We start from the raw sequence: 21,338 nt of genomic DNA on the forward strand, positions 1-21,338 counted from the left end.
AACTCGTCGAGTTACTCCATTAACTCGTTGAGTTCTAGATCCTGAAATCGCGATCTAACTCGTCGAGTCTTCCCCTGACTCGTCGAGTTTCCATGCAACTCACAGTCGCAATTTACCGCTTTGACTCGCCGAGTCCCTTCACCGACTTGTCGAGTTCCTCCTGAGGCTAAAACAGGATAACCTACATCAACTCGTCGAGTCCTTCTAAGGACTCGTCGAGTTCCTCTGTCTGATTGAGCAATCTTAACAGATTAAGCCCTTGTTCTCTAGATCTACAACCCCTACTTCGCTTGTTCACTGGAAATGACCTTTCTAAGGGTAAAGTTTTTAACTTTACCCGTTGATAGCCCTTCTTGAATGGTTTAGCTAAAACCCTAATTTCTTTAGGACATAGATATTGTCCAAACAGCCTTAGTATTCCAAACCAAAGCATGTAAACCTAGATGTAGGGCCTAGATACCAGTTAACCACATAAAGTCTCGAGCTTGCTTCCATGCATGGCCCCTTTGGGGCTTAAAAGGCCATAACAACATCCTTAAGGTTTGCATGAGACTCAAATGGCATAAAGTTTGCACCTTTATGCCTTTGCAGCCCTTAATGACTACAAATCTGAAAGTATAATCAACTTGGGACATCCATGACTCATAAATGATGCTACTTGGACAAAAACCCCATAAAAGTGACCACAAAGAGATATAAGGAACTATAAGCAAAGTTAAGAGCTTGATTACTAGAAAGTTATGAGAATGGAACTAAATCCCTGGATATATAACCTTCTTCTTGAACCTTCAAGCTCCTTCTTCTTCCTTTAGGCTTCAAGAACACACAAAAAACTCAAAGATGGCTCACACACTCCCAAAATGCTCTAGGGTTTCGTGGATTAGGGTTTAGGACAAGGAGGTTGTAAATGAGGCCCAGGGGGTGGGGTTAGGATGCTTAAATAGGGTGTAAAACCCCGGAATTAGGGTTTTACCCTGGCCGAGCTACTCGTCGAGTCAGGGACCTCGACTCGTCGAGTAGATAACTCAAACCCCGCGTATATTCTGTCCTCTACTCGACGAGTTAGGGCCACCAACTCGTCAAGTCCTTCTTTTAAAATAAGTAGATAATTAAATTAAATGCGTACCATGGAACCAGGCATTACAAATGCAATACTAGAGCTCAAGCTAGGTCAAAAATGGAGAAACAACACCAGTAATCTCATGTATGGGGCTCAATACACCAAGAAGCTTTATGTTCACTAAGGGATCTCATGGACCTATATAGTTGCTAACTTTATGGAATCACACCATTCCAACTAGCTCATACTTGAAGAAAATGGACAAAAACCTAACATAGAACAATAAATATTGGATCTTGAACACTTACAAAGTTCTAGAATATAAGATAGGAGGTGATGATGAGGCTTTCAAGCTAGATCTTTACACCAAGTGTGCTTCCTTCTCATTTAAACACCAAAAACACCAACAAAAGCTCAAGATATTCAACAATAGAGGCTAGGGTTTATATGAGGGTAAAGGGAAGGTGATTGAGGTTGAGGGTTTGAAAACCCTAGCCATCATATCCCTTAATAAAGGATCAAACCCAAAAAAATTAGGGTTTCCCCATGCCCAGATGTCACGTTGTGACCACTACAGTGTCACGTCGTGACACTTAAATGAGATGCGCATCTCATATGTCCATGCCACATTGTGATGATACCTTCATCATGTTTTGGCCAACACAAAACTCATAAATTACTTTAAATCTCATACCTCGAAGATTTGGAGGTTACAGAGTATAAATTTCATAGATTGCTCTTTGGTTTGATAGATCTTGTTATTGGCCATATTATATGCTTTATGGTCCATTTTGTTTATAATCTTTGAGTTGAAATGCTTTTTGGTCCATCTTTTGACTCTAGTATCATGTTTCAGCAATGCATGTCCAATGCAAGACTAGAGCTTAAGCTAGGTCAAAAATGGAGAAACAACACCAATAATCTCATGTATGGGGCTCAAAACACCAAGAAGCCTTATGTTCACTAAGGGATCTCAAGGACCTATAAAGTTGCTAACATTATGGAATCACACCATTCCAACTAGCTCATACTTGAAGAAAATGGACAAAAACCTAACATAGAACAATAAAGATTGGATCTTGATCACTTACAAAGTTCTAGAATATAAGATAAGAGGTGATGATGAGGCTTTCAAGCTAGATCTTTACACTAAGTGTGATTCCTTCTCATTTAAACACGAAAAACACCAAAAAAAAAGCTCAAGATATTCAACAATAGAGGTTAGGGTTTCTGTGAGGGTAAAAGGAAGGTGATTGAGGTTGAGGGTTTGAAAACCCTATCCATCATATCCCTTAATAAAGGATCAAACCCAGAAAAATTAGGGTTTCCCCATGCCCAGATGTCACATTATGACCACTACAGTGTCACGTCGTGACAATTAAATGGGATGCGCATCTCATACGTTCATGCCACATCGTGATGATACCTTCATCATGTTTTGGCCATCACAAAACTCATAAATCACTTTAAATCTTATACCTCGAAGATCTGGAGGTTACAGAGTATAAATTTCATAACTTGCTCTTTGGTTTGATAGATCTTGTTATTGGCCATATTATATGCTTTTTGGTCCATTTTGTTTATAATCTTTGAGTTGAAATGACTCTAGCATCTTTTGAGCACCTAGGAATACTCTTTGGGCCGTTTGGACTTGGAAGTTGTCACCTTGTGCTTGTCCTTTCAGTCATGCAAGTTGAATGGTCCTTTAAGTCATTTTTGGCTATTAAAGTTTAGATCGTCCTTATTTGGAATGTCTTAATGGATAAAGTTGGTACTTTATTCATTAGTACATTGTTAAGGACCAGATCTAGAACTTTGGGGTTTAGACTTAATGGATTAAGTCACATTTTTTGCATTGGTATGGGTAGGATGTGGCACGCTCTTTAAGAGCATGGCACACTTTTTAGGAAATGCTCGGTCGCGTCCGTTTTTTGGCTAAGTGGTAGAACATGAAAAGTGATCCTTACGAAATCTGAAATACAACTATCCGAAATCAAGATCGATTCCAAAGTGAAGCTGTTCCAAAGTGAAGACTTGTCCGAGATCTACCTTTGTTTTGTAGTATTTTTAGTCTGTAATGCATTAATTGTATCAATTACTATTTTGTATTGTTCTCATTATTTTTTAATATAGTACAAGATACAAGATCAACAACAACCGTTGTGTCAGTATGTTGATCTTCAATTGTCTCTCAGTCCATGCACACTTTATCTGATTTATCTTCTAGTCAATCCTTGACTATTTAAGGATGTGTTTTCTATGTATCAAGATAAAGAAGTGTGCACCTTGTTCACTTCATTAAATTAAAGAAACGTTCAGTCAATCATTCTCTCGCACGTTCTTCTTATTCTTGTTGCGTTGATTGTTCATACTTATTATTAATCAATATTGAGTACTTTGTTGAGTTTATTTAATCGAGAAAGAATGGTTTAACAGACTTGACTAGAATCATATTACAAGCAATCATTGATCTTAAGTTATATCAAGGTTTGAGTTTTCAAACCTTGTCCGCACAAATCCATGTATTCACAGTTGGTATCAGAGCCTAAGTAGTTGTCCTTTGAATCCATAAGAACAGATTATAGTTGATTGGAGATTAACTTGGTATCTCAATCATTTATGTGTTCATGATTAAAGTTCTTATATATATACCACTTCATCTCTAATACCTTAACTTCAATGGTTGCTTCTAATTAATCTCAACAAATGTACTCAATGAAAATAGCAAATAGCATGGTTTACCCATCGCGTTCCCCATTACTAGTTGTTGAAGAGTATGGTCACTGGAAAGTCAAAATGGAGAGATTTTTGCTTAGTAAAGAAAAATGTGAAGAAATATGGAGGTCACTGAAAGATGGTCCTCATGTTCCTGTTAGAAAAGTTGTTAGAGATGTTTCCATCCTCATAGGTCAAGAAGAGACTCGACCAACACTACTAAATGCAAACGACATTGAGAAACTTCATGCAGATCAAATCACTTTTTATGAAAAGGTGTTTGGTGTACAACATTACTGTGCATGGTGTAGTCCGAACACCACTCGAGTATAATCTCAAGTTCATCAATAGCCTTAGAAAAAGGATGGGGAAATGTTAAGTCATATCTTCAGAGTAATGGATCTCTGAAGAAACTCAAGCTCTACCAACTGTTTGATGAACTACAAGGTCATGAATCCAACGTTGCTCAAACATTAAGAGAACTCTCAGGAGGTCCTCTTGCTTTAGTTAGTTCTATCAATCCACCACTTCTGAACCCATTTGTTTTGGATTATTTCGGAGCCATCTCACCTGTTCCACCTGTTCAACCTGCTACACCCACTCCACCTATTGTACCTGTTCCTCCAGTTTCGAACTACCTATATGAAGAAAACTTTGATCCAGAAGCCGATGATTCCGAACTTCGTTTCTAGTAAGAGTTTGAACTTCAGTCCATGAAGTATATACATCCTTGGAATCCCAATCAAAAACCATCTCAAAACTACTTTTAAGCTCCACACCAAAGAAATCCTCAACCCTATCCTAAACCAACTAAAAATCCACCAGCTTATCAACCAAACATTCCAAATCGCTCATCGGAACCTCAGGAAGTTTCGAAATCGGCCAAACCCAAGATTTTCTGTCACAGATGTGGTCTCGAAAACCACTATGCAAAGGATTGTATGTTTGACGCTCCTCAAAAACCAAATGTGAAGGATTCTGCCTATATGCTCGTCGAGCACAAGAACTTGCTGAAAGTGAAAAGGCATTTGTCACTACGGTTTCAAGAAATGTTGATGGGTACTAGTCATTTGGTGATGAAGGTGAAGGAAAATATGCGAGAAACTTATGTCTAATGGTTGGACAGATAATTGAGTGTGATGAAGGTTACTGGTCTTCCGGTTTAGAAGCAGATGATGATGATTTTGAGCCACATTACTGCTACATGGCAACCAACGATCCACCTGGCCGTTGCATCATCCAGCAGGTAAAATCCATGATTACTAATAATAATTTTGATTTATCTATTTTTGAACCTAATCTAATACAAATTCAATCAGATATGACAGTTATCCATAAAGCATATGAGTTTGCCATAGAAGTTAGTGAGAAGTTGGATAATGAGTTGACCAGACTTAGATTACGATTTGAAGACCACAAGCTTAATATTGAATCATTAGAGAGAGAACATATAATGGCCAAAGATGAATTTACTATTTTGAATGACAAATGTGAAATTTCAATTAGTGAAAGATGTAACATCCATAAAATTCATAAAAATTTAAAACTTTTTCAAGCATCCAAAAACCATTACTTATTACAAAATGTTCTCAAAATAGTTCCATATCAGAGTATCCCAGAAATCAAAATCATAAAATGTGAGGAGGTGAACGATCAAGCCTTCGCCTTCCCACGATCATCCGAAGTACCTGAAACAAAATCCAAAACTGTAAGCCCGAAGCTTAGTGAGTTCCCCCAAAGTACCAACACTCAAACAGATAACATAACATCACGCATATTGAGCCATCAGCCTGACTGGACCACCTCGCAGGGCCTACAACCTATCTGGACCGCTCCCGCGCCTTCGACACGTCTGGAACGCCTCTCAGGGCCTACAACCTATCTGGACCGCTTGTCGGGCCTTCGGCCTGACTGGACCGCCTCGCAGGGCCAACAGCCTATCCGGGCCGCTCGTCGGGCCTTCAGCCTGATTAGACCGCCTCGTAGGGCCTTCAGTCTATCCGGGCCGCCCTGAGTTTGTTGGCCTTCAGCACAAAGCAGGACCACCTCAACCCAACCACACACACATATGTCGACATACTCATAACACATAAACAAGCAACAGACAAGCACAAATCATACAGATCACTAAGCATAGCATCATCCTATCAACAAGGATACCGATCTAGCAGATCCTAATAGCATAACAACATCCTACATACTAGGATACCGATCTAACAGATCATAACTGTATACAAGTATACTATAACAATCCAAAAGGGTCGGCCTTGGTGCCTTCGACCCTTTAGTGCAGTGAGGTAAACTCACCTCACAGTGTCGAACTGAACAGAAAAGATCACCCTCCCGAATCACAGCTACGAACTCAACCCCCTACAACCACCATAGGACCAATTCCATCAAGATTCCAAATTACCAAAATACCCTCGGAAGTCAAACTTGGTCAACCATGGACAAAGTCAAAGTCAACAGTCAAGGTCAACAGTCCATGTTGACCCAACTCGTCGAATGCATCTAGAAACTCGTCGAGTTCCCTCAGTGTTCAGAAAACCGTGGAAAAACCCTAACTAACTCATCGAGTTATCTCATCAACTCGCCGAGTTTACTCAGAATCCAGAAAGCGGGAAAAACCGACTCAACTCGTCGAGTTGGCTATGCAACTCGTCGAGTTCCTTCAGCCTTTTCATATTTGGTCCTTTCCATTCGAATCCAAAGCCCCAAACTACAGATCTAGCCTCTTAGGACTGAGATACCACGTAAAGTTGTTAACTTTATGTACATGCAAAGCATCAAAGGGATTAAAACACTAAAACTAAGCTTAATAAGGGGTTTAGGGCATGAAGGGTGGCTAAAGGTTGATAAAGCTTGAGTCTTTAGGCCTAAGGGACTTAGAGGTGTCCAGATATGAAGTTACAACTTCGAATCATGCTCATCTTCCAAAAGTGGATCCAAAATGGGCCAAAAGACAATAAACTTCCATAGGAGAAGATCTAAGAAATGGAAAGCCAAGGTAAAGACTTTTTACCTCCAAATGGTTGCTAACACAGTGTAAATGTAGGAGATAACATGGTTCGAGTACCATGATTCGTAGCAGATTGAGAGGAGATAACATGGTTCAAGTACCATGATTTGTGGCGGTTAGTGCTCCTGGTTTTACCAGTTATCCTGTTGTGATTTATTAGACCGAAATCAGATGTGATAGCGTGTGGGGCCCGAGGGCCATGTCGAGCGAGTTCTTAATGGAGCCTACCTTGAGAGGGAAATCGAGTTAATTTCTGGGAGATTTATTTGGTGAGATGCCAGTTGGATTCGCAAAACTCAGGGATGAGTAGGGGTGATGCTTATTGGAGGATCGCAGTCTGAGTTGAGCAATCGACCGATAGATGAGACGTCACCTTCTGAGACAAGAGTTGCCATATCGCCATTTCTAGGAGAAGCAAAGGAGATAAGAGTTTCCGGTTTCAGGGTTGGAGGTAAACCCCATGGGGTAGCATAGGGTTGCAACCTTTCACCAGAGTATTTGGACAGTATGTTTGCTGCAAGGTAGTCCTTAGGCCACGAGAGAACTATTAGTGGAGACTGAGATGAGGACAAAGAGATGCCTTAGTCGAGTCAAGTATGTTTTTAGCAGCGGTTCCAAGTGATCAAGAGGAGTATATTGGGGCAGTGGCCCTCGTCATTATGCTATGTATCGTCCGTGAGAGTGAGGACTCGTGCTTTGATGATGATTCCTGTATTAGGAGGTTGGTCGAGTAGTCAGAGATGAGGTGGGTAATAGTGCATTATTTTCGGACCGAGAGTCAGGATTATTTCCGAACAGTTTGGGTATCCGGCGGTGTGTCGGTCTGAGGCTTCGAGATAACTAGAGACAGTCACATCGAGAGGATTCTGAGATTTTTGTCTGAGTTACGGGATATTTGGAGTTGCTTGGATTCCATCGGGAAGATCGTTGATGTGACCACATGGTACGTTCCAAGAGTTAAGTATGATGTACCCGGTGAGACAGTCTGTGGAATAGACTGTTGGTATGCCAATTGGTGATGGTTCAAATCCTGAGTGAGGGAGAACTGAATACCTAATTGAGAGTATCAGAGATTTGTTCAAGAGCAGTTAGAGGACTGGATATAGTGACCTGCGGTATGGATACACGAGACCAGGGTTATTGGTGGTCGAGGCGAGGTGCAGAGCGAGATAATGCATGTTGTACGTGTTCAGGAAGGGATGAGTGTCTCCACAGAAGGTGGCCGTTGGTCAGAAACCTTGTGGTGGTTAGGGATTCTTCAAGGTTGTAATGGTAAATTCGAGGTGGTTGGCTCGTAAGGATAGTTTCGGCAGTTGAGAATTTTCGGTTCAATGTATGGGCTGTGATTGGGCAGCCAAATTCAGGGTCAGTATGTATATTCTTGCATGGGTCATGAGCAATAGGGGATGGAGTTTCGGATTGTCGTCAACGTGTTCTCAGTCATTGACGATTCCTCTGTGTTTTAATTAAGAGTCGGAATAATCTGAAGTTACGCGTTGTGCGAGAGGAAGGTCGGTGGTGGAGTCAAGATATTGTGAGATTCTGGATGGATACATTGCGGTATCCGAGTATGATGCCATGGGTGACGGATCAGTGGTTGAGGCAAGACATCGTGAGATGCTGTGATGGTATACCGAGGTACCCGAATGATTTATTGCTCCAGTGGGAACCCAACAGTTAATTGTCGTCGGAGTGGGACTCTCTAAGGGTGTATCTGTGCTGAGAAAAGTGCCTTGCCTACGAGAACTTACATCAGGAGTGGTGGTGCATAAACTGAGTGGGTATGTGCACTTATCTATGTTGGGTTGTGAGGCATGAGTTAATGAACTCAGTGTTGTGATGACTTGATGCTTAGATTTTGAAGTGATAAGAGAGCGAGTGGATCCGAGTGGGGGTAGCCACTCAGGATTATCGGGGAAAAACCATGGAGTGAGCCCATGGCGATTCAATGAGTAAGAGAGTGTTGTAAGTCTACGGGGAGCCGTAACATCCATGAGTCAGTGAGAGACAGAGTATCGTGTGACTGCGGAGAGCCGCAACATACATGAGTCAGAGAAAGGGGTATCGTAATACTGCAGGGAGCCATGATATTCACTAGCCAGCGAGAGAGTATCGTGATACTGCGGGGAGCCGTGGTATTCACTAGTCAGCGAAAGAGTGTTGTGACACTGCCGGGGGGGGGGGGGGCGTAGTATTCACTGGTTAAAGGGAGAGTTTTGTGATACTGCGGGGAGCCGTAGTATTCACGATTTAGTGAGAAAGTGTCATAGGCCTGCGGGGAGCCGTAGTCTTCACGGGATAGTGAGAGGGAATGTTATGATACTATAGGGAGCCGTATTATTGGCTAGTCAGAGCATGACACAGAAAAGTTTTAGGCTTGGGTAGCCTTATTCCTTGAGTTTTAGGAAACCTGGAGGTCAAACCAGGGGCGAGACTGGGGTCTCCATAGTTGCTGGGAATCATTATATTCTGAATTGATTTGTGGTTATTGCAACCAAAGGAAATTGGAGAAGTAGTATACACGCGGGTTGCATGTTATGAGTTAGGAGTTGAGTGATTCATTGGGATGAGTGGTCCCAATTCTGGGTTGGACCAGACTCTTGAGTTTGAGATTGGCGTTAGTGATACATCGAGTTGGCGAAATGAGACTCCGGATTCTGAGAGGGGTCTCATTTTGAGGAGTATTGGTTGTCATCCAAAGTTTTAGACCTGGGTGGGGTCAGTTCGTTGGTGCGGGAGGTACCGCGAGGTGCATGGATCTAATGAGTAGTAGACGACAGAGATCAAGGGTGAAACAACTTCCGTATTCGCTTGAGGTAAAGAGAAATTCGTGACTTGTATGTCACATTGGGCCGAGATAGTTGTTGTGAGAGGAAATTCAGTGAGACGTTTTGGGACACGCAATGGGTAACCTTTAGAGGTTCAACCGCTGGGTCGGGAGACGACCTGGTGCTCAGTTTTGAAAGGGGAGTTGAGAAGGGAGCCGAGATTTATGTTTGTTAGACGTCGGAGGACGCTTCTGATCAAGCATGATCATTTTCCGTGCTTGAGGTCAGAGTATTGAGGGTTCGTTGTTCAGACGGGTTTTGATTGCAATACAGTGGATGGGTCCCTGGTGTGATGTGATCCTTTCATCCCTTAGTATATGATCTGGATTGTCTATCATGTCTGGGATGAGTAATCGGTAGCCAATTTTGGGCATGAACTTGTTTTTATCGGCCCCAACTAGAGAATCAGAGGGGCAGTGAGTTATCGGGGTTTGTTATTCGAGGAGCGAATAACATGGCGATATCTTGAGAGGGCGGTCTGGCTCTGTGGTAGGCCACTAGAGTTCCCAGATTCTGGGGAGACAGAAGGGGTAGCGTAGCGGCGGATGGGTATGTCCTCTTCCGGGTTAGGGAGTTCCTGTTGGTTTCAGGTGTCTATAGAGGAATTTAGTTGTGTGGCATGAGATACTTCGGTGGTACTTTTCGGGTTGTTGAGTTCAACCTATGTGGCGTTGAGAAGCGATTTCGAGGGCGAAATCTAATTCAAGTGGGGGAGAATTGTAACATCCGGATTTTCAGAGATATTATTGTATATGTTAACCTTGAGGTTGAAGAAGAGACTCGACGAGTTAAGGGTCCAACTCGCCGAGTCGAGTCGAGATTGCCCGCGTGGATTTAATGAGCGGACTCGACGAGTCGGAGGATGGACTCGCCGAGTAGGCGCTGGGCAGAGAAACCCTAATTTTCCGGACTTGTGCCCTATTTAAATGGCCTTAAGCCCTTATTTCCGCCTCCCTTATCTCCAGAGAGCCCTGTGGGAAACCCTAGATCAGTTCCATCCATTGTGAGAGAGAGTGGGTAAATTGGGTGTTCTTATGCAATTTTCAGAGGGGATTTGGAGAGCATCTTGGCTTGGATCAAGAGAAGGCTTTGGATCCAGAGATTCTTCAGAGTTCTGCTTCAGTTGGAGGTAAAAAGATGCTATCTTGATCATTTCCTTATGAGATCTTGTTTTAAGGGAACTTTTAGGGCTTTCTTTCATTTATCTTGTGTCATGGAGTGATATGTGTATGGTTTGAGGTTGGGACCTCAGATCTGGACTATGAGTGGCCTTGTGAGTCCAGAAACCCGAGCTTTATTGAGTTGGAAGCAAGCTCTTGTACATCTAGCCCTTAATAGAGTATGTTTTGGCATTATGAGCCTTATATGCCATGCATGAACGTAAAGCTTGCAGCTTTACTTGCTATTCGATCCTTAGAATAGTATATCTAGTGGTTGGAGTGATAGATCTGCCTTAAATCGTCTGAATGAGAAATCAGATCAAAGGGACTCGCCGAGTCCATGAACTGACTCGACGAGTCGGCGAGGGTTTGTCCCGATGGATTGATTGTGCGATAACTCGGCGAGTTGGGGGTCAACTCGACGAGTTGAGCTGGACTTTTGAGACTTCTGAGGATACGAGGGGACTCGACGAGTCGCAGGAGTTCACTCGACGAGTTGGGTCAAACATGGACTATTGACTCGAGTTGACTTCTGTTGACTTTGGGGTTTTAGTCAACATGAGTAATAGAGACCATGGAGGGGTAAAATGGTCTTTTATCCACTTCAAAGAGTTAGAGAGAGAAAGAGTAGCCTTCGGTTACTTGAGTCGTGAAAAGAGTATTAATTAGAGATATTCATCCTTTGTGTTAGGCGGAGGCTAGTTCGAGAACCGAGTGCGAGGTTACCTACTCACCTACTTGCGAGGTGAGTCTTCTCACTATACATACCTTGAGTGGTAATTTGTGTGACCGGAGGGTCTTATGTGCTTATATTGAGTATTGTGATATCCTTCATTATGTCTTTGTGATTTATGTCGTGTGTGATGTTGAGCTTTATTGAGTTAGGACCGGAGGGTCCACCCGAGTTGTGGGACCGGAGGGTCCCACTGAGACACATTGACCGGAGGGTCTTATCTAAGTTATAGCCATGAGAGGCTAATGAGATATGTGTGGTATTTTGGGGAACTCACTAAGCTTCGTGCTTACCGTGTTATGTGTTTCAGGTTCTTATCAGGATCGCGGGAAAGCGTCGGCTTGATTGTACACACATCTGAGTTGGAGATATGTTATTGGAGGATCCTGGAGTTGTGATAAACAATTTTGAAATGTGTTGCTAATTTGATACTTGTGATTTGGAGAAAATGTGACATGTGGTTTATTGTGTTTTAAATGAAAATTTTGGTTTGAAATTTACGGTGTTACACCAAGGCTCTCTCTCACACAAAAGAAGGTTCCATAAACCACGCGGCCTGATTAGTTTCTACACGACGAGTTGGGGCCTCCAACTCGTCGAGTAGGTATTATGTGATGTACAAAATCCTCAAAATTTCATACATGGGATTCAGGATGTTACAATTCTCCCCCACTTGAACTAGACTTCGTCCTCGAAGTCTGCTGCGGTGAACAACTCCGGATAATGCTCCTGCATCTCGGCCTCTGGCTCCCAAGTCCACTCGGATCCCCTCCGATGCTGCCACTATACCTTTACCAAATGTATCTCCTTGTTGCGTAGAATCTTCACCTACCTTTCCAAAACAGCCACCGGTCTCTCCACGTAGTTCAGGCGCTCGTCGACCTGAATATCATCCACTGATACAATTGCCTCCTCATCCAATACTCACTTCCGCAATTGCGAAACATGGAATGTGATATGGATTTGACTGAGCTCCTCAGGGAGATCCAGTCTATACGCCACCTTGCCAAGCCTGTCAATGATCCGAAGGGGTCCACTGTAGCGTGGACCCAACTTCCCCCTCTTCCAGGGTGAGACCTTCAGTAGCACCATATCGCCGACCTAAAACTCCAACTCAGATCGGTGTCGGTTGGCATAATTCTTCTGGCGACTCTGAGCGGTCTGTAATCGTTGCCTGATCTGCTGGATCATCTCTGTAGTTTGCAGAACCACTTCGGTTCGACCCATGACCCGGTGTCCAACCTCGCCCCAACAGGCTGGGGTATGACATCTCCACCCATACAACAACTCATAAGGTGGAGCACCAATGTTGGAGTGAAAGATGTTGTTGTAGGAGAACTCTGCAAGGGGTAGGTAGGAGTCCTAGCTCCCACCGAAGTCAATAATGCAGGCCCGCAACAGATCCTCGTGGGTCTGTATGGTGTGCTTACTCTGACCGTCTGTTTGCGGATGATAAGCGGTACTGAAATACAGCCGCATGCCCAGTTCCTCATGGAACTTCTGCCAGAAACAGGAGATGAATCGAACATCCCGGTCTGAGACAATAGAGACCGGCACCCCATGGCGAGCAACGATCTCGCGGATATATACTTCAGCCAACTTCTCGGCCGATGAACTCTCCCGAAGGGCCAGGAAATGGGCGCTCTTGGTCAATCGATCCACGACGACCCATATAGCATCATATCCCTTCGTCGTCCTCAGCAACTTGGTGATAAATTCCATTGTGATCTGCTCCCATTTCCGCATGGGAACCTCCAGAGGCTGCAGCTTGCCATGCGGCCTCTGGTGCTCGGCCTTGACCATCCTGCAGGTCAAGCACCTCTCGACGTACCAAGCGATCTCCCTCTTCATGTGTAACGCCCATGTTTCTAGGCTAAGCATTAGTATGATAATGTAATAGTCAAGGTCAACCATTGTAACTCATTTTGAAATAATAAATATGAATTACTCGAATATTATGTGAATTATGTGCTTGTATACTTGTCTATAAAGATATAATAAATTAAGAACGAAAATAAGCGTCAAAAGTAACATGTTAGATAAACCTGATATCTGTGAAGAAAGTTGTAGTGGTCGTGACAAGGATTCCGGAAATATCAAGAACGCCGAAATCCGAGTTATAACGAAGAAGTTATGGTATGTCGAAGTTTCGTGACAGAACCGGCACGACATTACGTGACGTAAAAAGTGAGTTTATGATAAAGTGCTTTTTAGCCTTATCAATCTAAACGAAAGTTGTAGCATACGTTAAACCGAGAGCGTGTATAAAAAGAACGCCCAAATCTGACTTCGTATGATGAAGTTATGATTTTTCTAAGTTTCGGCGTAGCAGTATGCAGCCCGGAGTTTGAATAGTAGATCGATCGATTTTTAGCCAACATAACCTAAACTAGAATTGAAGGTCTCGTTAATAGTAGCACAATAGTAAAAAGACAGACGAAAACGGACGTCGGATGAAGAAGTTATGGGTTTTTAACAGACTTTTCCTGTCCCAGCTTGTTAAAAATATAACTTTAAAAATAAAGTCAAAATTAGCCGACGGAGTCTAAACGAAAGTTGTAGAGTATGGTCTCACCTACGTGTGGAAAATATAAAGAACGTCAAAAATGGAGTTCGTATGCGAATGTTATGAATTTTAGAAGTTGAAGGTGTAAAATGCGAGCTGGATGCGAGGACTACGCCCAGCGTATCTTCGGACGCCCTGCGTACCGAAGTACGCCCCGCGTACGAAGTTGGTTTGCTGCACGGTCTTCTTCCTTCTGCGGTATGAAGCGAGCCAGATGCCCCAGCAGTTATCTGACGCGTGTCCACTTCGCCCCGCGTAGACCGATGAGTATGCCCCGCGTACTGCGAGGCTTCGGCCCTATAGAAGGGGTGCGAGGCCAGCCTTCTTTCTCAAAACTTTCACCACTTCTCGCTCTCTCTATTCTCTCTCTAAACCTCCCAAACACCCCCAAGTCTTGGAAACCTCCCTATAACCAGAAGAAAACCTCAGAGCGCCCGAGGACTCCGAGAAAAAGAGTTTTTCGGTTCAGAAACTCTGCCCCCGTAGAGCCTGGTTTTCAAGCAAACCTCCCGGTGTCGTCAAAGGAAACCATATTTTAAGAAGCAAAGCGCTGTCCAAGTTGGAATCACCACCTTATCAGGTGAGTGCATAGTTACTTTCATCTTACACATAGATATGAAGTATTTTATATAAATTACGTGCTATGTGTGTATATTATCTGTTTATCTTGAGATTCATCCTGAATGAAAGATTTAAACCTTTTTCTTCAGATTTGAACTGTATATGTATCTTCTTTTCAGATCTAAACTTTTTTTCTTCAGATCTAAACTGTATATGTATTTTTTTCAGATCTAAACCTTTTTCTTCAGATCTGAACTGTATATGTATTTTATATCTACAAATATGTTGGGTAAACATGGGTTGATGAAATAGTTGGTGTGTGATGAAAGATGAGTTGGAAGATGAGATGAAAGGAGATATAGATCATGAGATGAGGGTGAGAGGTGAAAAATGAGAGTATGGATGACAATCACGGACTATTCTAGACGGTTCGGTGGAACACTAGCAGGCTCGCAACCTGTAGGTGTTGTGAACGATATGTTCACCTGGTGTACTCTAAAAACCCATTGACATGTATTGCGGGTGGACTCCCGAAAATAATATTGTCGATAAATGAGATAAACCCTGGCAACTATGGACTTAGTGCCTGTTGGATGAACCCTAGAAACTATGGACTTAGTGCCTGTTATATAAACCCTGGCAACGATGGACTTCGTACCTATTCCTTAGGACAATCCTTAGGAATAAATAATTAGGGATAGACGATTCATAGAGGAGATACTTAAGAATAAAGAAGATAATGGGGATGGGTAAGTGGGTTAATTGTTTGATGATGAAATATAAAAACTATATTATTGTGGGTTGAAAACCCTATGTAGTCACCAGGTTTCCCAACCTGACCTACTCAGTTTATTTGTATCACATGTGTCTATATAAAGCTACACTACACTAAGAGATTAAAGAGATGTAGATCACTAGTGTAAATGATGTAAGTTCTGTTTATGCTTATGTTTCTGTATTGACGATGACATCCCAAAGTTTTAAAATGAATAAAATACATTTCTTCGGAAATGATTTGATAACATATTTATCATGTTTTTCTGGGAACAAATTCTGCAACACTTTTCTTTAAAAAGTTACTCTGATTTGAAAATGAATCATAAACAAATCAGTCTTTTCTGGCCGTGAAAATGGGGATGTCACATCATGCACGACCACTAGTAACTCAAACTTAGATCCCGGTACATTTTGGTGTCCCCCGGGTGAATAGAGAAGTGAGACTTATGAGCCTCCTCCAGTATAATCTGTCTGACTCCACCAGACATCGGAACCCATACCCGACCACAACGGGTCAACAATCCCCGACTATCCTGCAAGAAGCGGGTGATCTCGCCTCTAATCCTCTCAAGCTTCCAGTTCTCGTGTCGTACACCGTCAACCTGAGCTTCCTTGATCAACCTCACCAATGGAGAATCTACATATATACTCATACATGCCGCTGGAACAGAAGATCCAGCCGATTTGAGGCTCAGGGCGTCCGCCATGTCGTTCGCTTTACCCGGATGGTAAAGGATCTCGCAGTCATAATCCTTGAAGACGTCCAGCCACCTACGCTGCCTCATGTTCAGGTTCGGCTGATCCATGATATGTTTCAAACTCTTGTGGTCCGTGTATATGGTACAGCGGACCCCGAAGAGATAATGTCTCTAAATATTGAGAGCGAATACCACCGCTCCCAACTCCAAATCGTGTGTGGGATATGTCGTCTCATGCGGCTTCAGCTGCCGCGAAGCATAGGCTATCACCCGTCCTCACTGCATCATGACTGCTCCCAATCCGGTGATCGATGCATCACTAAACACCACGAAATCCTCAACTCCCTCAGGGAGTGTCAAAACTGGCGCCGCGTAGAGTCGTTGTCACAGAGTCTCAAATGCAGTTTACTGCTCAGGGCCGTACCGGAAATCCACCCCTTCCTTGTCAGACGAGTGAGGGGCCTGTAATCTTGGAGATATCCTGTATGAATCTCCGGTAGTACCCTGCCAATCCCAAGAAGCTCCTGATATCCGAGGGAGATTTTGGAACCTCCCACTGCATAACCGCATCGATCTTGGCCGGATCGACCAAAATCCCATCCTGGTTAACGAGATGTCCAAGGAATTGAACCTCTCGTAACCAAAACTCGCACTTTGAGAACTTGGCATAAAGCCGTTCTCGTCTCAGAACTCCCAAAAGCTCGCGGAGATGCTCCTCATGTTGCTCTATGGTCTTGGAATACACCAAAATGTCATCAATAAGCACAATGACCGAGCGATCGAGCATCGTTCTGCATACCCGATTCATCAAGTCCATAAACACTGTCGTCGCATTGGTGAGCCCAAACGACATCACCACGAACTTGTAATGTCCGTAACGAGTTCGGAACACGGTCTTCTCCACGTCCTCCTCCCTCACCCTGACCTGAAGGTACCCGGACCTCAAGTCTATCTTGGAGAACCAAGATGCTCCCTGTAGCTGATCAAATATATCATCAATCCGGGGAAGTGGATAACGGTTCTTCACCATCAATTTGTTCAACTCTCGGTAATCAATGCACATCCGGTGTGAACCATCCTTCCTCTTGACGAAGAGAATCAGCGCTCCCTACGGAGAACTGTTCAGACGGATGAACTGCTTACCTAGTAGCTCCTGTAGCTGAGATGATAGCTCCTGCATCTCCGGTGGTGCCAATCGGTACGGTGCCTTGGCGATAGGGGCCGCACCTAGCACAAGGTCGATCCTGAACTCGACCTGCCTCTCTAGAGGCACTCCGGGTAACTCCTCCGAAAACACATCAGCGAACTCTCTAATGACTGGAACCTCTGAGACTGAGACCTGATCCACAACCCGCGTATCCACCACATACGCCAAATATCCCGCACACCCCTGCTGAATGTACTGTCGAGCCCTAGCAGCTAAGCAAAACCCTGAACCCAACCTGGTGCCCTCACCATAGATAACCAGCTCTCCCGCACTTGGAGTTTGAACTACCAAACGCTGACCCTCGCAGTCGATCATGGCACCGAAGCGACTCAGCCAGTCCATACCCACTATCACACAAACTTCCTCCATGGGAATCGGAATCAAGTCAATCGGAAAGGAAACGTCAAAGATCTCTAGTTCGCACCCGCGATAGACTGAAGACGCATAAATCCCATGTTTGTTAGCGATGGAAACTCGCAACGGACACTCTAGCTCTCCTAACGACAAACCGAACTCCCTACTAAATGATCGAGAGACAAATAACCGACTCGCCCCCGAGTCAAACAATACTAGAGCAGGCAAGGAGTTCACTAAGAACGTACCTAACATAGGTACAACACATATGCACATAAAATAAACATAATCAATAAGATAAGGGATAGAAACATACCGGCCACCACATCTGGTGTTGTCCTGGCCTCCTCGGTAGTGAGCTGGAAAGCGCGTACCCGAGCCCTCAGGGGCTCTGCCCTGCCTTGACTCCTGTCAGTAAACCGTAAAGTAGCCGGCATGGGAGCCTGCGCCGGCTTGGCAGCAAGCGACGGACAGTTGACCTTCATATGGCTAACCTGATGACAATGATAATAGATCCTCATATCCGGAGCAAGGGCGGACTGGTGGCAGTCCCTCACATAGTGCCCCTCTTTGCCACATTTGTGGCACCCACTACCAGATCGACATGCTCCAGAATGGACCTTCCCGCACTTCCCACAAGTGCGGCCATGCTGACCTCCCGTCCTAGAATCAGCGGCCTTGTGCCGCTTCGGCGCTGGTTGCGCTTGTGCCGGGGCCTACCGCTGCTCCCTCAGCTGCAACTTAATCTCAAGCTCACGCCGCCTAGCGGCCTCCTGCAGCTCCAACAAAGTATCAAACGTTGGGTAGCAACAAACTGTCTGATGTCAGTCTTGAGCATGCTCAGATAACGAGTCATATGAGCCTGCTCAGAAGCAAACTCTGGGCAAAACATCGCCCTCTCAGTAAACATACAGGTGATCTCCGTCACGACTCTAATCCCTGTCTCAAATCCAAAAACTCTTGTGTCAGCCGCTCTCGCTCAACCCGCAGAATGTAGCGGGAGCGGAACATATCCATGAACTGATCCCAGGTAACCGCAGCTCTCTGCTCGTCTGAATACGACCCTGTCATCAACCTCCACCAGTCCTTCGATCCGGACCTCAGCAGGTTCAGAGCACACCTGACCTTTTGGTCAGTAGGACATGAGCATGTGAAAAAGCATTCCTCAATGTTAGATAGCCACCTCATGGCTTTGATCGGGTCCTGAATCCCCTCGAAAGTCGGGGGCTTCGTGTTATCGAAGTCCCGGTACTGGAAAGCCCGACGTGTCCCCGTACTTGCAGCTGCGGAGGCTACAACGACAACCATCTCAACAATGGCTTCATAACGCTCATCAAATTACTCTATCATGGCGGTCTTCATAGACCCAAACATCTCCGGTAACTGTTCCCGAACAGTATAGCAACCTCATTATGCAGGATCTCTCGAATCCTGGCATCCAACTCATCTGATCTCATCTGTCTAATGGTCTCGGGCACTGCTGGTCCACCCTGACTGCCATCTCCTGATCCCGACCCGGATCCGGGTACAAATCGCCTTGTAGTCACCATATTGAAAATATACTAGGAAGATATCAGATATTCCATATAATAACAGGGAACCAACTCCCAACAAAGCCCTAGGGTTTGTGACGTCCTTGCTACGCATATGGGTCCTGTGCTTTCAGTAGTACGGGACCATACTACCTTCCATACCTACCCATATTTGTCTCAAGTATCATCACAACGCCTTAACAATATACATAAGCATAGGCGAACGCTCAATCCTCACACCTAGAGGAAGGCTAAATATCTCCCAACTGGCCGACTAAACCCGCACAACTCATCCATGAAACTTCCACCAACCCTGCAGCACTTGTGTATGCTAGCCATACATAACGTTGGACCCTATAGACATTCGAATATCTGATCCTACCCTAAGCCCTTTATAAGACAAGAACAGGAAATAAGGCCAAACCAAACATTCTTAGGCTATAAGATCTGACTTATATACAATCGTGATCATACACTAAGCAAATACAGTAATGATGTCAATTTCATATAAGGAAAACCCTAGGCAATTCTATCATGCAATTCCTGAAGATCCCTAGTCTATCACTAGCATGTTGTTCTAACATATCACAATATCAAATAACAGTATGGTATTTTGGGGACTACTTACTGGCTCCGACTGATCGTACACACCACATCCTCCTTTAGTATTTTAAAAACCACTTGAAATTCATTTTGAAAATCTTTTCCTTGGTTTGAGACTGGATTCACACGATTGTTCCTCCAATTCACTCAAACCAAGGCTCTGATACCAACTTGTAACATCCATAAAATTCATAAAAATTTATAACTTTTTCAAGCATCCAAAAACCATTACTTATTACAAAATGTTCTCAAAATAGTCCCATATCAGAGTATCCTAGAAATCAAAATCATAAAATGTGAGGAGGTGCACGATCAAGCCTTCGCCTTCCCGCGATCATCCGAAGTACCTGAAACAAAATCCAAAACTGTAAGCCCGAAGCTTAGTGAGTTCCCCCAAAGTACCAACACTCAAACAGATAACCTAACAGCAGGCATACTGAGCCATCAGCCTGACTGGACCGCCTCGCAGGGCCTACAACCTATCTGGACCGCTCCCGAGCCTTCGGCACGTCCGGACCACCTCGCAGGGCCTACAGCCTATCCGGACCGCTCGCCGGGCCATAGGCCTGACTGGACCGCTCCCGAGCCTTTGGCACGTCTGGACCGCCTCGCAGGGCCTACAGCCTATCTGGACCGCTTGTCGGGCCTTCGGCCTGACTGGACCGCCTCGTAGGGCCTTTAGTCTATTTGGGCCGCCCTGGGTTTGTTGGCCTTCAGCACAAAGCAAGACCGCCTCAACCCAACCACACACACGCACACACATGTCGACATACTCATAACACATAAACAACCAACATGCAAGCACAGATCATACAGATCACTAAGAATAACATCATCCTATATATGAGGATACCGATCGAACAGATCATAATAACATAACAACATCCTACATACCAGGATACCGATCTAACAGATCATAACTGCATACAAGTATACTATAACAATCCAAAAGGGTCGGCGTTGGTGCTTTCGACCCTTTAGTACAGTGAGGTAAACTCACCTCATAATGTCGAACTGAATTGAAAAGATCACCCTCCCGAATCACAGCTACGAACTCAATCCCCTACAACCACCATAGGACCAATTCCATCAAGATTCCAAATTACCAAAATTCCCTCAGAAGTCAAACTTTGTCAACCATGGACAAAGTCAAAGTCAACAGTCAAGGTCAACAGTCCATGTTGACCCAACTCGTCGAGTACATCTAGCACCTCGTCGAGTTCTCAGTGTTCAGAAAACCAGGGAAAACCCTAACTAACTCGTCAAGCTATCTCATCAACTCGTCGAGTTTACTCAGAATCTAGAAAGCGGGAAAACCCGACTCAACTTGTCGAGTTGGCTACACAACTTGTTGAGTTCCTTCAGCCTTTTCATATTCTGTCATTTCCAGTCGAATCCAAAGCCCCAAACTACAGATCTAGCCTCTTAGGATCGAGATACCATGTAAAGTTGCTAACTTTACGTGCATGCAAGGCATCAAAGGGATTAAAACACCAAAACTAAGCTTAATAAGAGGTTTAGGGCA

The 21,338-nt window shown here is 44.2% G+C and overlaps 1 protein-coding gene across 1 annotated transcript in view; it reads left to right on the forward strand.

Moving 5' to 3' along the window:
* Positions 1 to 4,889: 4,889 nt before the first annotated feature.
* Positions 4,890 to 21,338, forward strand: part of LOC145121318 (protein FAR1-RELATED SEQUENCE 9-like) — a 72,223-nt gene continuing 55,774 nt past the window's right edge. The window contains exon 1 of the mRNA XM_079057085.1: positions 4,890 to 5,021. Within this exon, the coding sequence (XP_078913211.1) occupies positions 4,890 to 5,021 (132 nt within the window). The remainder of the gene's footprint in view (positions 5,022 to 21,338) is intronic.

This window comes from Lactuca virosa, chromosome 6 (genome assembly GCF_052849685.1).
Source record: "Lactuca virosa cultivar CGN04683 chromosome 6, Lactuca_virosa_CGN04683_v6, whole genome shotgun sequence".
NCBI lineage: Eukaryota > Viridiplantae > Streptophyta > Magnoliopsida > Asterales > Asteraceae > Lactuca > Lactuca virosa.